At 41.6% G+C, this 12,491-nt stretch overlaps 1 protein-coding gene across 1 annotated transcript in view; it reads left to right on the forward strand.

Annotated features, from left to right (window-relative positions):
- The first annotated feature begins 1,317 nt into the window (after positions 1–1,317).
- Positions 1,318–12,491, forward strand: part of map1ab (microtubule-associated protein 1Ab) — a 58,380-nt gene continuing 47,206 nt past the window's right edge. Inside the window, exons 1-2 of the mRNA XM_020622623.1 lie at positions 1,318–1,811; positions 4,933–5,034. Of these exons, the coding sequence (XP_020478279.1) occupies positions 1,418–1,811; positions 4,933–5,034 (496 nt within the window). The 5' untranslated portion in view covers positions 1,318–1,417. The remainder of the gene's footprint in view (positions 1,812–4,932; positions 5,035–12,491) is intronic.

The following is a 12,491-nucleotide window of genomic DNA, read 5'->3' on the forward strand; positions in this document are numbered from 1 at the left end:
CCACTGCATTTAACCAGTACTCTGGATCACGTGTTCCATAATCAGTGTAATTAAAGTTGGGCGAATTCCTATGTGTCAGTCAGTTTATTGAGTGGGTGTGTCTCCTAAGACTGGTGTTCCACTGAATTTTGTCGCTGGCACTTCCTGTCTGTGGCATAGTTTTTCCAGACACACACACTACCCAACAACAGTTTCAATAGATCTGGTGTTGCGCACATTGACAAATGCTTCCCTAGCTGGAAGAACAACAAAACCAATCAGAGTCTTGAAGCATGGCTATGTCACCTGCCAGATACAGAAACATAATAACAAAAATTAGCCACAAAATGCAACAGCTTGGATGACATAGACCAAACAGTACAACATGGAATCAAACTAATAACTTCACCTGGGCTAAAAACAGACTGTCATGGATGTGGTGGCTGTTTCAGTGCTAATAAACCTGCCTAGCTGTATTTTGATTTTTTTCATAAGGGCATTTGAATCGCTCTTAGTCTGACCCGTCACCCAGGACCTGGTTGCCTTGGAAGGACCTACCAGGGGCATATAGCCCCCGACAACATAGCTCCTAGGATCACTCGGGTACTCAAACCCCTCCACCACAATAAGGTGGTGGTTCAAGGAGGGGGCTGTTGAGTTGTACTTGTAATTATACAGAGGCTTGTTGCTGTTTTGTAGCCTAGTCAATGAATTAATTATGCACCCCTGGGGGGGGGCAGACAAGTTAAAGCCCCCCCACAGGACCCTCAGATGTTCTTAGACATTTTTTTGTGTGTGTGTGTTATCTTTATGATTTTGTCTTTCTGTCACCATGTTGTCTTTCTGCGGCCTATGGTCGTTTATCATCATTTTATGGCTGTTTTGTGTTTTTTTAAATTGAGCTCTGTGGCTTTATGTTACTTCACACAGAGGCCCAGTGGTTCTCCTGTTGTCCAGCTGCAGCTTGCCCCTTCAAAGCCCCAAAGTCCAGCCAAATATCGTATCATTCCTCGTGTAGAAAATACATAAAATACATTTGAAGGTGGAACTGGGTTAATTCAATCAATTAATGTAAATAGGCCTAAATATGAATTTACTTCAGTCAGTCAAAATACTGATAACATATTCAAAAGCAACAAAAGTAGGCTGCTCATTTTGCAGAATGGCCATTTCATATGAATGTATATGATTTTATTTAATAAGCCTTATTGATATATGTGTAACGTTACATCACTTTAAAGTTGCAGGAGACGGGACCTTATTTTAACATCCAGACTTTCCTCCACTAGAGTTAGATCAGACCGTACATATATATTTATTTGGTTTTACGTCAGAATAAAGTTTATATAGGCTACAAGGAGTTCATCGCTATGCAGCTCATGTTAGGGTGATTTTTGAACTCTCCTCAAACTCAGTAACCACAATCCGACCGTTTTGAATGGCACACATTCACCAAAGCCCTCTTATTGTGAAGACTCTACCGGAAATAAAACTTTGTCTTCACCTCCCAGCCTCCTCATCGCCTGCGCCCCCCACCTCACAGAGACTCTTCCCCTTGCACATACCAGTAGTTGTCATGGCGATGGAGTCGGCCTCAGCGTCGGCTCCGGGGGTTGTTGCCATGGAGATCCATCGGCGAGGTGCGCTCCCGGTGGTGGAAGAAGACGAGGACTTCAGCGCGCCGGCGCCGGGGTCCGAGGAGCTACAACGGTACCGCCGAGGACGGCGACGCGGGGTGCCATTGAACCGGGGCGGCTACTATATGCTGATAGTGATCGGGGAGATCGGCACGGAGCACCAGCTGGAAGCCGCCAGAGCGCAGATAGAGCGGGGTGAGTGTTGGATGAACCGCGGAGTGAATCTGTCTTTATGGTGGCTGTGAATCAGTGTGCAGCCTGGGATGGAAAGTCGTGGTGAAAGCAAGGAAACAGGAGAGAAATGTTTTGACGCATTGAGCAGGATAGGATACACAAGTAGAGGCAACTGCTGCAGCATTGCACCATGGGACAGCAGGGATTTTACTCTGTTAGTCTTAAACTGCAGGCAAGTTGCAGATGCAGCAGAGGTCTTTTTTACTTTAATAGAGCAATATTTTTTGCAGCCACCCTCTCAACCAGAGTAGCTTACTGTACTTAAAAGCATCAAATCAATAGGCTCCATGAATCACTCATTATTATTTTAAAAGACATTAACACAGCTGATCAATCAGCATGGTTAGATAAATAAATACAAGTTTTTATTTACAGCCTGCAGAGATATGCTTCAGACTGTGTTGAACAAGCAGCTTCTGTTTTTGAGCAGGGTGTGTGTATGTGTGTATTTCTGGATGGGATATCATGTGCCCTCAAACCAGTAAACAAACAAATTGCAGGCTGTACTCAGCAAAAATACCACAACTACAAGTACTACAGAGATGTAGTTTTCAGTTTCCCTAATAAACTGATTTTGCGACATCATTATTCAGCTGAATATCTCAGCACCTCCTCTTGAGGAACTGCAGCAGGCTGCAGTCATCCCTGTCAGTGAGAGCTGTCTGAAGTTTGGGGATGGAAGCAGATTGTTGAGTAGCTGTGAAAGATGTTGCCATGCGCAGATTCAGGAGTGTGCTGGTCAGCAGTTTTGTGCTGTGCTGGTGGCACCCTAAACTGATCTCAGTTTGGATGATCAATTGCACTGTTGGATGCCAGTCAGGTGCCATAGCATGGTGTGACCCCCTCACACCATGGTTATGGAGGTGACAGCTCTGCTGCTGTGTGGCGAGGTCAGTATCATACCCACTTGGATCATTACAGCATCGCTTCTTTCACAGAGGTCGGTGTTTAAAGTGTGACTCAGTGTGAATGACCTGCTATTGACTCTCTGCAACAGTCACCCTCACTGCAGTGTTGTAGTAGAGACCAAACACAAACCTTTTATTTCAGAGTATCTGCAGGTCTTGAAAAGTCTCTAAAAGCACTGAATTCACATCTTTGCATTAGCACTTTTATTAACATTTTACAACTTACCTGCCAGAGGTTTAAAGCAAATTTTCACTGGAAATGTATCTTTTGAGTATCAAACACTTAGCCTGGCTTGAAAAGTGGGGGTAAAAGTTGTAGCATTGTCATTGACGGTAACTGTGGTCAGATGGAATTATAATGCAGCAGTGGAGTCAAAACATCAACAGAACAGTGTGCATCTACGTAATCTTTGGCCAATTTTGACAGCACAATAACAAACCACGACCTCTGCCCCTTGGCGGAGAGTGAAGAAGGATGGAAATGCTTACATGTACAGTATATGCAGCCATCAATGGCTCTTTGCTTTCCTGTAAACCATCAGAAATGTCTGAGCACTTTTCAGCGTATTGACTAATGTCATCCCTCAAGATGTCCATACTCAGGCTCATAAATGTGATGTCCTCCTTTAATTTCACAATTTGACCTCTCTTCTGTGGACAGGTTGTCATTTTTATGTGTCTGGTGATACAGAGAAAGACATTTGCCAGTGAATGCAACAAAACAATATCAGTGACACAGCATTTCTGGGAACAGACTGCAGTCTGCAGTGTAGGAACATTTTCTCCTCAGTTAGCCTGAGGGTGAAACAAGGTCTTCAGTGTATTTTTAATGGAAGAGGAGATTTTAGCACAGGGGGTATGGACTTGAAAATTAGAATAATCTAATTTCTTGCTCTCACTGAACCCACAAGTGGATAAGATGAGAGAGGTGGTTTCGATCCTGCAGGATGAAATCTGACACAAGTTCCCTCTGAAGTTTGACTCACCGTGGCTCAGTAGGATGTGATAAAGCTGCTGACTGTGTGTGTGTGTGTGTGTGTGTGTGTGTGTGTGTTTGAGGGATGCTCATAACACCACATTGTTATTTTGTTGAGAACTTGTGTTGATATTTGGGTTTGTTATTATATATATTTTCTGAAGATGGAATTAAAATGATGTCAAATAGTGCACTGACATTTGTCAGGTGAACAGATTCATGACCTAAATTAAATGATAATGTTGCTTCATATCTGTCAGGGGAGTAGATAAGTAGGTGTTTGCCAACAAGATCACCATATCAATTTAATAAGTCAGTGTTGTGTTCACAGATTGTTTATTCTTCTCCCAAGTGGCAAAAACAGTTGTTGTAGGTTTAAACTTGAGTTTACAGATTATGTGTTTTAAATTTATGCATTGTAAAAGATAAGTGCAAGCTGTTACTGATGACACGATAGTCATTTGTAAAGTCATTTACATGTAAATAAAAGCGAGTTACTAACATTTTATTACCATCTCTTGTTGTAAAATGGTACAGTACCATAAAAAACTAGGATGAAAGTAATAGTCACATGTTGCAGTAAAATTATCTTAATACATTTATTACATTAAATATTTTATTACTTTTTTCTTTTCATTCGACTGTAAATGTGCACCATACTGTTATTTGGCACCTCTAGTACTATTAAATGATATAGCATAAAGTCCAACAATCACAATCCAAAGAGAAATTTTTAAAACCTATGCTGTATATAAAGTGTTTTACTAACTTTTCATAAATTGCAATTCTTCTTGCTTTGCATGTTAAAAAAACATTAAAAGGGCAGCACATACAACTTTCACTTTCTGTTTCAGATGTTGTAATATGTGAAAAATAATAGAAGACCAGGCCTTTGGTGGTTTAGAAGTGTTGTCGAAGTCGCAAACAACAGCAGTGAGTGAATTGTGATGTCAGTGTTATTTCAGGTTAGTAATAGTGATGTTGCTGAACCTGGAAAGGTTTTCTGCTCAGTTACTTTCCCTGAAACAGAGTTTAGAAGCAGAATTAAGGGACAGGTTTGGAGGAAGTCAGCTTGTATAACTTGCACCTCTGGTTCATCAGAAATCGGTCAAAGTAATTTTACTCAGTTTCACTAATGTCTCTCCTTCATTGCTTCATGTTTTTGTTCTCAACCAATCTCTGTCTTCCTTCCTGGCAGGAATTCGATCCTGGGACATCGACCTCAAGTGTTGCGACCTTGATCAGCAGCTGCAGCTCTTTATAACTCGTCACTCTGCCCAGTTCTCCTCCGAAGTTAGAGGTCAGTGTGATGTGATGCTTTATGTACCAGTGGACCAGCAATGATGCTGCATATTTAGGCTTTTTCTGAAAAAAATGTCAATACTCAAGGCTTTATGCAACAAATTTCATCCAAACAATCACTACTAAGATGCACTTAAATTACTTACTTAAATGTACTTCAGTGTTTCCTGTGGATTATGAGGTTTAGCGTGGCGGCAATGTCCCATGAGCGGCAGGTGGGGGGCGGCAGGATGTTTGTGTGTGTCTGTGTTCTCTCTAGTGCTAAGCAGCAGCAGCAGTCAGCAGAAAGTGACACAGCATTTACAGCACAGTTGTTAAATGAAGCTTATACCTTCAGAGGAAACGGGAATTCCTGTGAAACCATAGTTAGTATAAATATTCTTCACCAAGTTTGTTCTCCTGGGTTTTACTTTATATAGTGAGTCACCTTCTTTCATAAACCTGTTTATGTCTGCTGATAAAACAAGATGTTTTGAATGTTTAAAACACTATGATGGGAACATAAGTCTTTTTTTAATGTTTATTTCCTTCGATTTTCCTTTTAGGCTACCTCAAAGAACAATGATGTTTTTAAAAGTTAGTTTGACACTTAATGGATCATGGTTGACTGTCTTCATATTGCTTGAAGAGCGGCTGCATTGATTTTAAAATGGCACAGTGGATTTCACTGTTCTCCCAGTATAAAAAATATTATTTTTCCATAGTGGTCAGACAGGGTATTATGTAAGTGCCATCAGTTTAGTGTCCAGTGACCTTCAGCACTCTCCCTGCCGCTCTGGCTGATGCTGGTGTTTCTTTGGAGGTTAGAAAATATTTCACAAAAACCAACATTTATGGATTCTTCTCACAGCCTGCTATAGCGCACACCAGTCGTATCACATCTTTTTCACTATGGTGATTGTGTCAGTCTGTTTGTCAGAGTGACGTCTGTGCTGACTACGCAGTGCCTTTTCTGACATACCAGACTCTTAGGGGGATATTTACTGTAGCTTAGCTTTGCTAGCTTCATTAACTAGCTTCATGACTGGAAAACTAATTTAGCAAAACCAAGCATGTGCTGCTGTACTCTGAGGAGAGAGAAAACAATAAGACTGTTGTTCATTTAATGACTGTTTCACAAATAAAATAAACTCAAGCTTGTCAGCGAGCTGTAACCTATGGCTGATGCAGGGGCGCTGTTAGACATAAAGCTCTACTGGGGCACAGGCCCCCCATGACTCAAATCACACTTATTTTTCTTGAATGTCCGCTGCATGAATGAAATGTGCTCTTACCAACTGCAGCCAGGTCTTACCTCTTTCGAACTTCAACGTGTGATTTTACCGGGGCACAGCAGATCAGTACTGGAGCATGCGCCCCAGTAAAGGGGACCAAGGATGGAGGCTGGGAGTATTGATTATTACCCTCTTTTTCAGTACAGCACACAAAGCAGATCAATAGCACTTCAATGGTGCGAAATCCAATGGCTGCAGTGTAGAAATAGATAAGGGGGATCACATGGCTTTGGATTGATGGAAAACTTTCCATTGTGGGAAAATGGCTGCAACAGTTTTCGCTCTCCACTTGGTTGATTTTGGAAATGAGGTGATAAGTTGAGGTAGGGCTGATTGGCTTGTTGCTAAAGTCTGGGAAGGCCTGAATAAATAGAGTCTTAAGTCTATTCTTAAAGGTAGAGAGGGCATCTGCCTCCCAAGCTAAGACAGGGAGCATGTGGTAGTCTAACACCTTACTGAGACACTTTATGTTGGGTTTTTCCTTTCAGTTGTCACACACACACACACACACACACACACACGAGCGCGCACATACACCCGTCAACAGCCTACACAAATACCCAGGCAGGGAACAGGCGAGATAGGTTACTGATTAGTGTCAGCCATTTACAATACTGTGAATCACCCTCCCACACTGCACTTACAAAGGTGTGGATGTGTGTCCACTTACTGTGGGTGTGTGTGCGTGTCCATTTATGTAAAAATTGCCTGTGTGAGTGCTGATTTCAGTCTCACCTTATTTCAAAAAGTAATTGAAAGTCCTGTTTCCCAGCTGTGATTTTTTTACAGTAACTATTCAAGGAAACTTTCTGGAACACCACAGGGATATTTCAGTCTTTTATTTTTAATACACTCCAAAAAGCTGTTTTCATTTTATCGCTGTGGAGTATTGTGTATGACAGAAGAAACGGGAAAGAAATTTAACTGAATACATTTTAAGATGAGTCTGAAACATAAAAGGTGGGGAAACCTGAAAGCGTCTGAAAACATTCTGTACTGACTGTAGGTGATTAAACTGGCAACTCAAGTACAAATCCTGTGTTGAAAATGTTAGTATGCAAAGATAAACAGAGAATGAAACAACCATTTGATGCAGATACATGACCCCTGTGACCTTCAATGAGTCATGTGAGCGTTCGCTACTGATGCATAAATGTGTAAGCATCGTTTTACTGTTACTGGGAGTGTTATCTCCATGGCATTCTGTGACGTGATGTGGTAGAAATGAGAGTTGGCCCAGGGGGGTGACATAGAACGATTAATCGTTAACATTCAATGATGGAGCCAATTTGCTCTGGTGCTTGGGGACTGTGCCTCGTGGCTGTTACCTCAGCGCCCTCACCATCCTTCCCTGCATGGGATGACACTTGGGAAACCCTGAAGGTGTCAGGGTTTGCATGCCCTTTAGTGATAAATCATCAGCGGCTTTGTGGAGGATGCTCAGGAGCATGTGCTGAAAATCACAAGGAAGAGTCGTGCTTTGGCCTGGATTGATAGATGTAACTGGACATAGTATTGCTGAAACCGGGGGTTGAGAAATAATGATGAAACCTGAGGAGAAACTGTCTCAGTTGAGATAAAATGCTCAGAAATACCAACACGCTATTTGAATTATTATGGATGTGTGGTCACATGGGTCTGAGTGTTATTTGCTAGAAAGTATTGCGCCATTTGTCTTTCTCACTTCACATTCTTGGCTTAAAGTAATATCTTTAAATGTAAAGTCTGAGCTGTAGATGGCTTTAATTACTTCAACAAACCTCTTCTATCATCTCTGTTCCCAGCATTTTCCTCTCTTACTCCTAGATCATGGCAGTCTTTGGTTCTGAACTTTGAAACAGGTATTAGTTGCTTGTTACATTGGAGCTCTTAGGATCCCATTTGACTAATGCTGAAAGGTATTTAGCAGTTTTAAATAGGGAAGAGAGAGTGAAAGTCTCATACTGTATGAAGGCAACAAGGAATTATCCAGATAGATTAAGCAGTAATGATGTCAGCAATCGTTCTGAGGTCATAACAGCTTTTATCATCACCTTATTGAGGCTGGTGTGTACTGAGTTACCAGAAGTCCAATTCATGACCTTTACCTGCTTCCTCCCAGCTCTCTTCAATCCCCTCAGCTACCAACAACATCCAGTATCTTTAGTGAGGGCTTGCAGACCATCCCTGTCCATTTTCCAGATTTTTTTTTTTTTAAGGGAGGCTGCGCTATCCACTCACCATGTTTATTTTTTTGTACAAACAGAATAGCTGTGAGACAAATATGTGAAGGGGAGAAAATGATCTGACAGGATTTGAGCTCAGGTCCAGCGGTTTCGCTCACTGCTGCAGCGATAAATAAAAAGGTGGATAAGCCAGGAAATGGCCTGAAACAACTATGAAATATATAGAAACAGAGTAATGGTTGTTAAATTTTGATGTGCTTAAGTTTGTCTCAAAAGCCTGGAAAAAGAGGCAAGATGGAGTAATAAATAGATTTCTCCAGTATTATAGCAAACATATTGTCAGGGATTTATGAATTGTCCTGTAGACACTAAATAATAAAAATCTCATGAAATCATTGATTCATATCTGCAGTCTCATTCCCAGGAGCCAAGATTCTGCTGTAGGAAGGAAAATGTTGCATCAAACCTGTGGTCCTGCATCAACAAACAGCAAGACAGTTAGCCCACTGGATGAGTTGTGTACAGGTGGGGTGGGTGGGGGGGGGGCAAAAACAGAAAAACAGATCTAATGTGTGTGTTACACAGACAAAGGAGTTACAAGGTGGAAGAGGACACTTTGAACAAACACTTTTCTGATGACTTTGTCACATTTTTCTCACTGTTCTTTCCTAATTCCATCGCCAGTCACCTCTAGCCTCTGAAATATTTCTTCCTGTGTCAATCTCTGTGTCTGTCCTATATTGGATGGAGACAAGGGAACGTTTTCATCCTGGTAAGCTTTACTTGACTGCCTTGAAAGGACTGACTGAGCACAGTGGCCACAGAAGTTGTGACTGGGAGGGTGGGAGCTCTTTTCCCCAGTGTCAATATACTGTGTCAGCTCTTCATTTCTGCTGCTGATGTTCCAGAGCTCCTGAAATGAGCCTTTTTTTATTTCCTTTTTATTTCTCTCCCACAGTAAAGGGCTTCAGAAAAATTAGTCCTATAAATATTGAAGCTACACTTCTGACTCCTGCGTTTTCCAGATTGCACGAAGTTGCTGTTTTTATTTAGTCCTAGATGGCTTCTTAAAGATACAGTCAGCAATTCTAGAAAAAGAATGTTTACATTGTTTGTTTTGATCACCATGTACACAAATCCACACTATGTTGTGCACAAGCAAGAGCGTGTCAAATCAAATCAAATCAAATTTTATTTGTATAGCGCCAAATCACAACAAGGACACTTTACAAAGTAAGGTCTAGACCTTACTGTTATCAATATTATTACATAGGGAAAACCCAACAAATCCCCCTTGAGCAAGCACTTGGCGACAGTGGGGAGGAAAAACTCCCTTTAACGGAAGAAACCTCCGACAGACCCTGGCTCTTGTAAATCTTATATCAGAGAAAAACCTATTGCCATTTTAGTTTGACTTGTTTGTTAGAGATGTTTTACTGTGTTATGTTGCACAGGTGTTCATGTTTCTGTGTCCAGTCCCTCCACACCTTACAGGGTGTGGTTTTATTCTAAACATTAACCAGGAGATACTTGGTATTTCTGGACTTGCTCTGACCTAATGTGCACTTTACATTGCATTGTGCAGAAATGCTCATCATTAATGCTGACGAATGAGAGGAGACACAATCACGTCTCCACATGTCTGTCTCATGTGCCTGTCTGCTGTTTGCTGCAGAGGACAGTGGCTGTGTAGAGCATCTTCTCTGAAAACAGCTGCTATGGCTGACAATGATGCTGAGAGCTGTGAGCAGGAACCACACGAGCTGAATGTTGAGCTGCAGATTCAGCTGCTAATTCTCTGGAGATTCACCTGTTATCATAAAACTCATAAGAACAGCAGCTTTAAGCAGCGCTGGAGACACAGGCCGAAGCCGAGCGAAGCCACTTCATTTCCTCTCTGTGATCTCAGCTCCTTTGACCTGTTTGCTTAACCCCTCCCCCTCTCCTGTAGGTATGTAGGTGTTGGTCTGGTGTAGCTGCTGTGGGTGTGCGGCAGACACACCTGCCACAGGTATGAGACGGAGCAGCATGCTGATCCGTCTTTTTCCCGCTGAGGCGTAAAGGAGTCACATTGTTCCACTCCATTAGCAGAGGTGCTTCCAGTCCCACCGCCCACTCGGCTGTGATAAGAGCATATTTGTGTTTTGTGCTAACACAAACACCCCCACATGAACTACTCTACACGCACTTCTACATACCTTATCTTTGTTATCAGCATTTGTTTGCAGTGGGTGAAGTTGCATTGCTCACACTAGACCTTGATCTCCTTGTACACCACACAGGGCGTGTGTCCGATAACCACTGACACTCATGAATTCACATCCCCGGGTCTGTCAGCTGAAGGATTCTTGAGTTTACAGTGTGAAGATTTAAAGCTTGTCCTTCAGTGTTATTATGATTAACACAACCTTAGTGTTCTGATGCTTTATATAAGTAAGCCTTATCTTATTACCATATAGTTACTCATCTACAGGAACCATATGGTTAGATAACATATTTCTAAGGTTTTCTGAGAGTGTTGAAGTAAGACGTTGCAGGTCATCCAGGCCTTTATGTCTTTAAGACATGCTTGAAGTTTGACCAGCTGACTTGATTCATTTGGCTTCATAGATAAATATAACTGAGTATCATCTGCATAGCAATGGAAATTTATGTTGTGCTTCCTGATAATATTGCCTAAAGGGAGCATGTATAAAGTGAAGAGAATTGGACCTAACACAGAGCCCTGTGGAACGCCGTGACTAACTTCAGTTTGTGTGGAACATTCGTCATTAACATGAACAAATTGAAATCTTTCTGATAAATAAGATTTGAACCAACGTAGCGCAGTTCTTTTAATCCCAATAACATGTTCAAGTCTCTGCAGTAAGATGCTGTGATCAATGGTGTCAAAAGCAGCACTGAGATCTAAGAGGACAAGTATGGAGACAAGTCCTGTGTCCGAGGCTAGGAGAAGATCATCGGTGACTTTCACCAATGCGGTTTCTGTACTATGATGGACTCTAAATCCTGACTGAAAATCCTCAAACAAATCATTCTTGAGCAAGTGGTCACATAACTGCTTAGCAACAGAGTGTTTCTACTCTGCACCACCTGAGCACCGATTTGTGCCAAAAGTGGCCATATTGTCAAGTTGTGTTTGTAAACATATTGGGTTTGGATTGAAACCTAACATAGCCGATTATGTAGATGGAGAGAACAAGGCAGAGTCAATAGAAAGGTGGATCACACAGAGGAGTGATGGGCTGGAGATAAGTGGAAACAACCAACAACCTAAAAGTGAAGGATGCTTTAAAGTGAAGAAAAACAGATTAATCATCTCTGAGGTGGAGGGTGGATATGCAGAATGTCACATGTCAGAGGAAAACTATGCAATGTAGCAGGATGAATAGAGAAGAAAAGACAATGAGCCTGTGATGTGTTCATCTGAGACACTGACGACATGCTGCCCATTCATGCTTTGATTGCAAACGACCTGCTTACATGTATGGCACATCTGTCTGTGTTTTTTTCTGCCCTAGAGCAAAAGGTAGAGTAAATATTTCTAGGAAGTGTTCTTCTTAAATGTCCTGATTTTCATTATCAGTGCTGAACTATCTTCTGTCACGCTCAGGGCATTTTAGCAGAATGTGCTATTAGTTTTTCAAGTCATTTTCTGAAATTGTCTTTATTAGTTTAGGTTGTAATGTAGGCTAATGTCTGGATGTTGAAAGCACTATGCTTTATAAAAAGAAATTGTTAATTTTTTTTTTATTATTTGGTACTTTTCTAGACTAAAGTCACACCAGTTTGGTCCAATCCCACTGCACTGCTATAAAAATCTATCTTGACTGTAACAAGTGCTAGACAGCTCCTATTCAAACACCCATAACTCCCCTGACGCACTTACTTACAATATTCATGAGTTATAATTAGTTGTCACACATGATGTTAGCAGTGTGTCAGTGAGAGGCAGCCTTATCAACACAGCGCCACATGTCAGGAACGACCACATTTGCAGCCACTGCTGCTTGTCA

Source organism: Monopterus albus, unplaced genomic scaffold, assembly GCF_001952655.1.
Source record: "Monopterus albus unplaced genomic scaffold, M_albus_1.0 scaffold7.1, whole genome shotgun sequence".
Taxonomy (NCBI): Eukaryota; Metazoa; Chordata; class Actinopteri; order Synbranchiformes; family Synbranchidae; genus Monopterus; species Monopterus albus.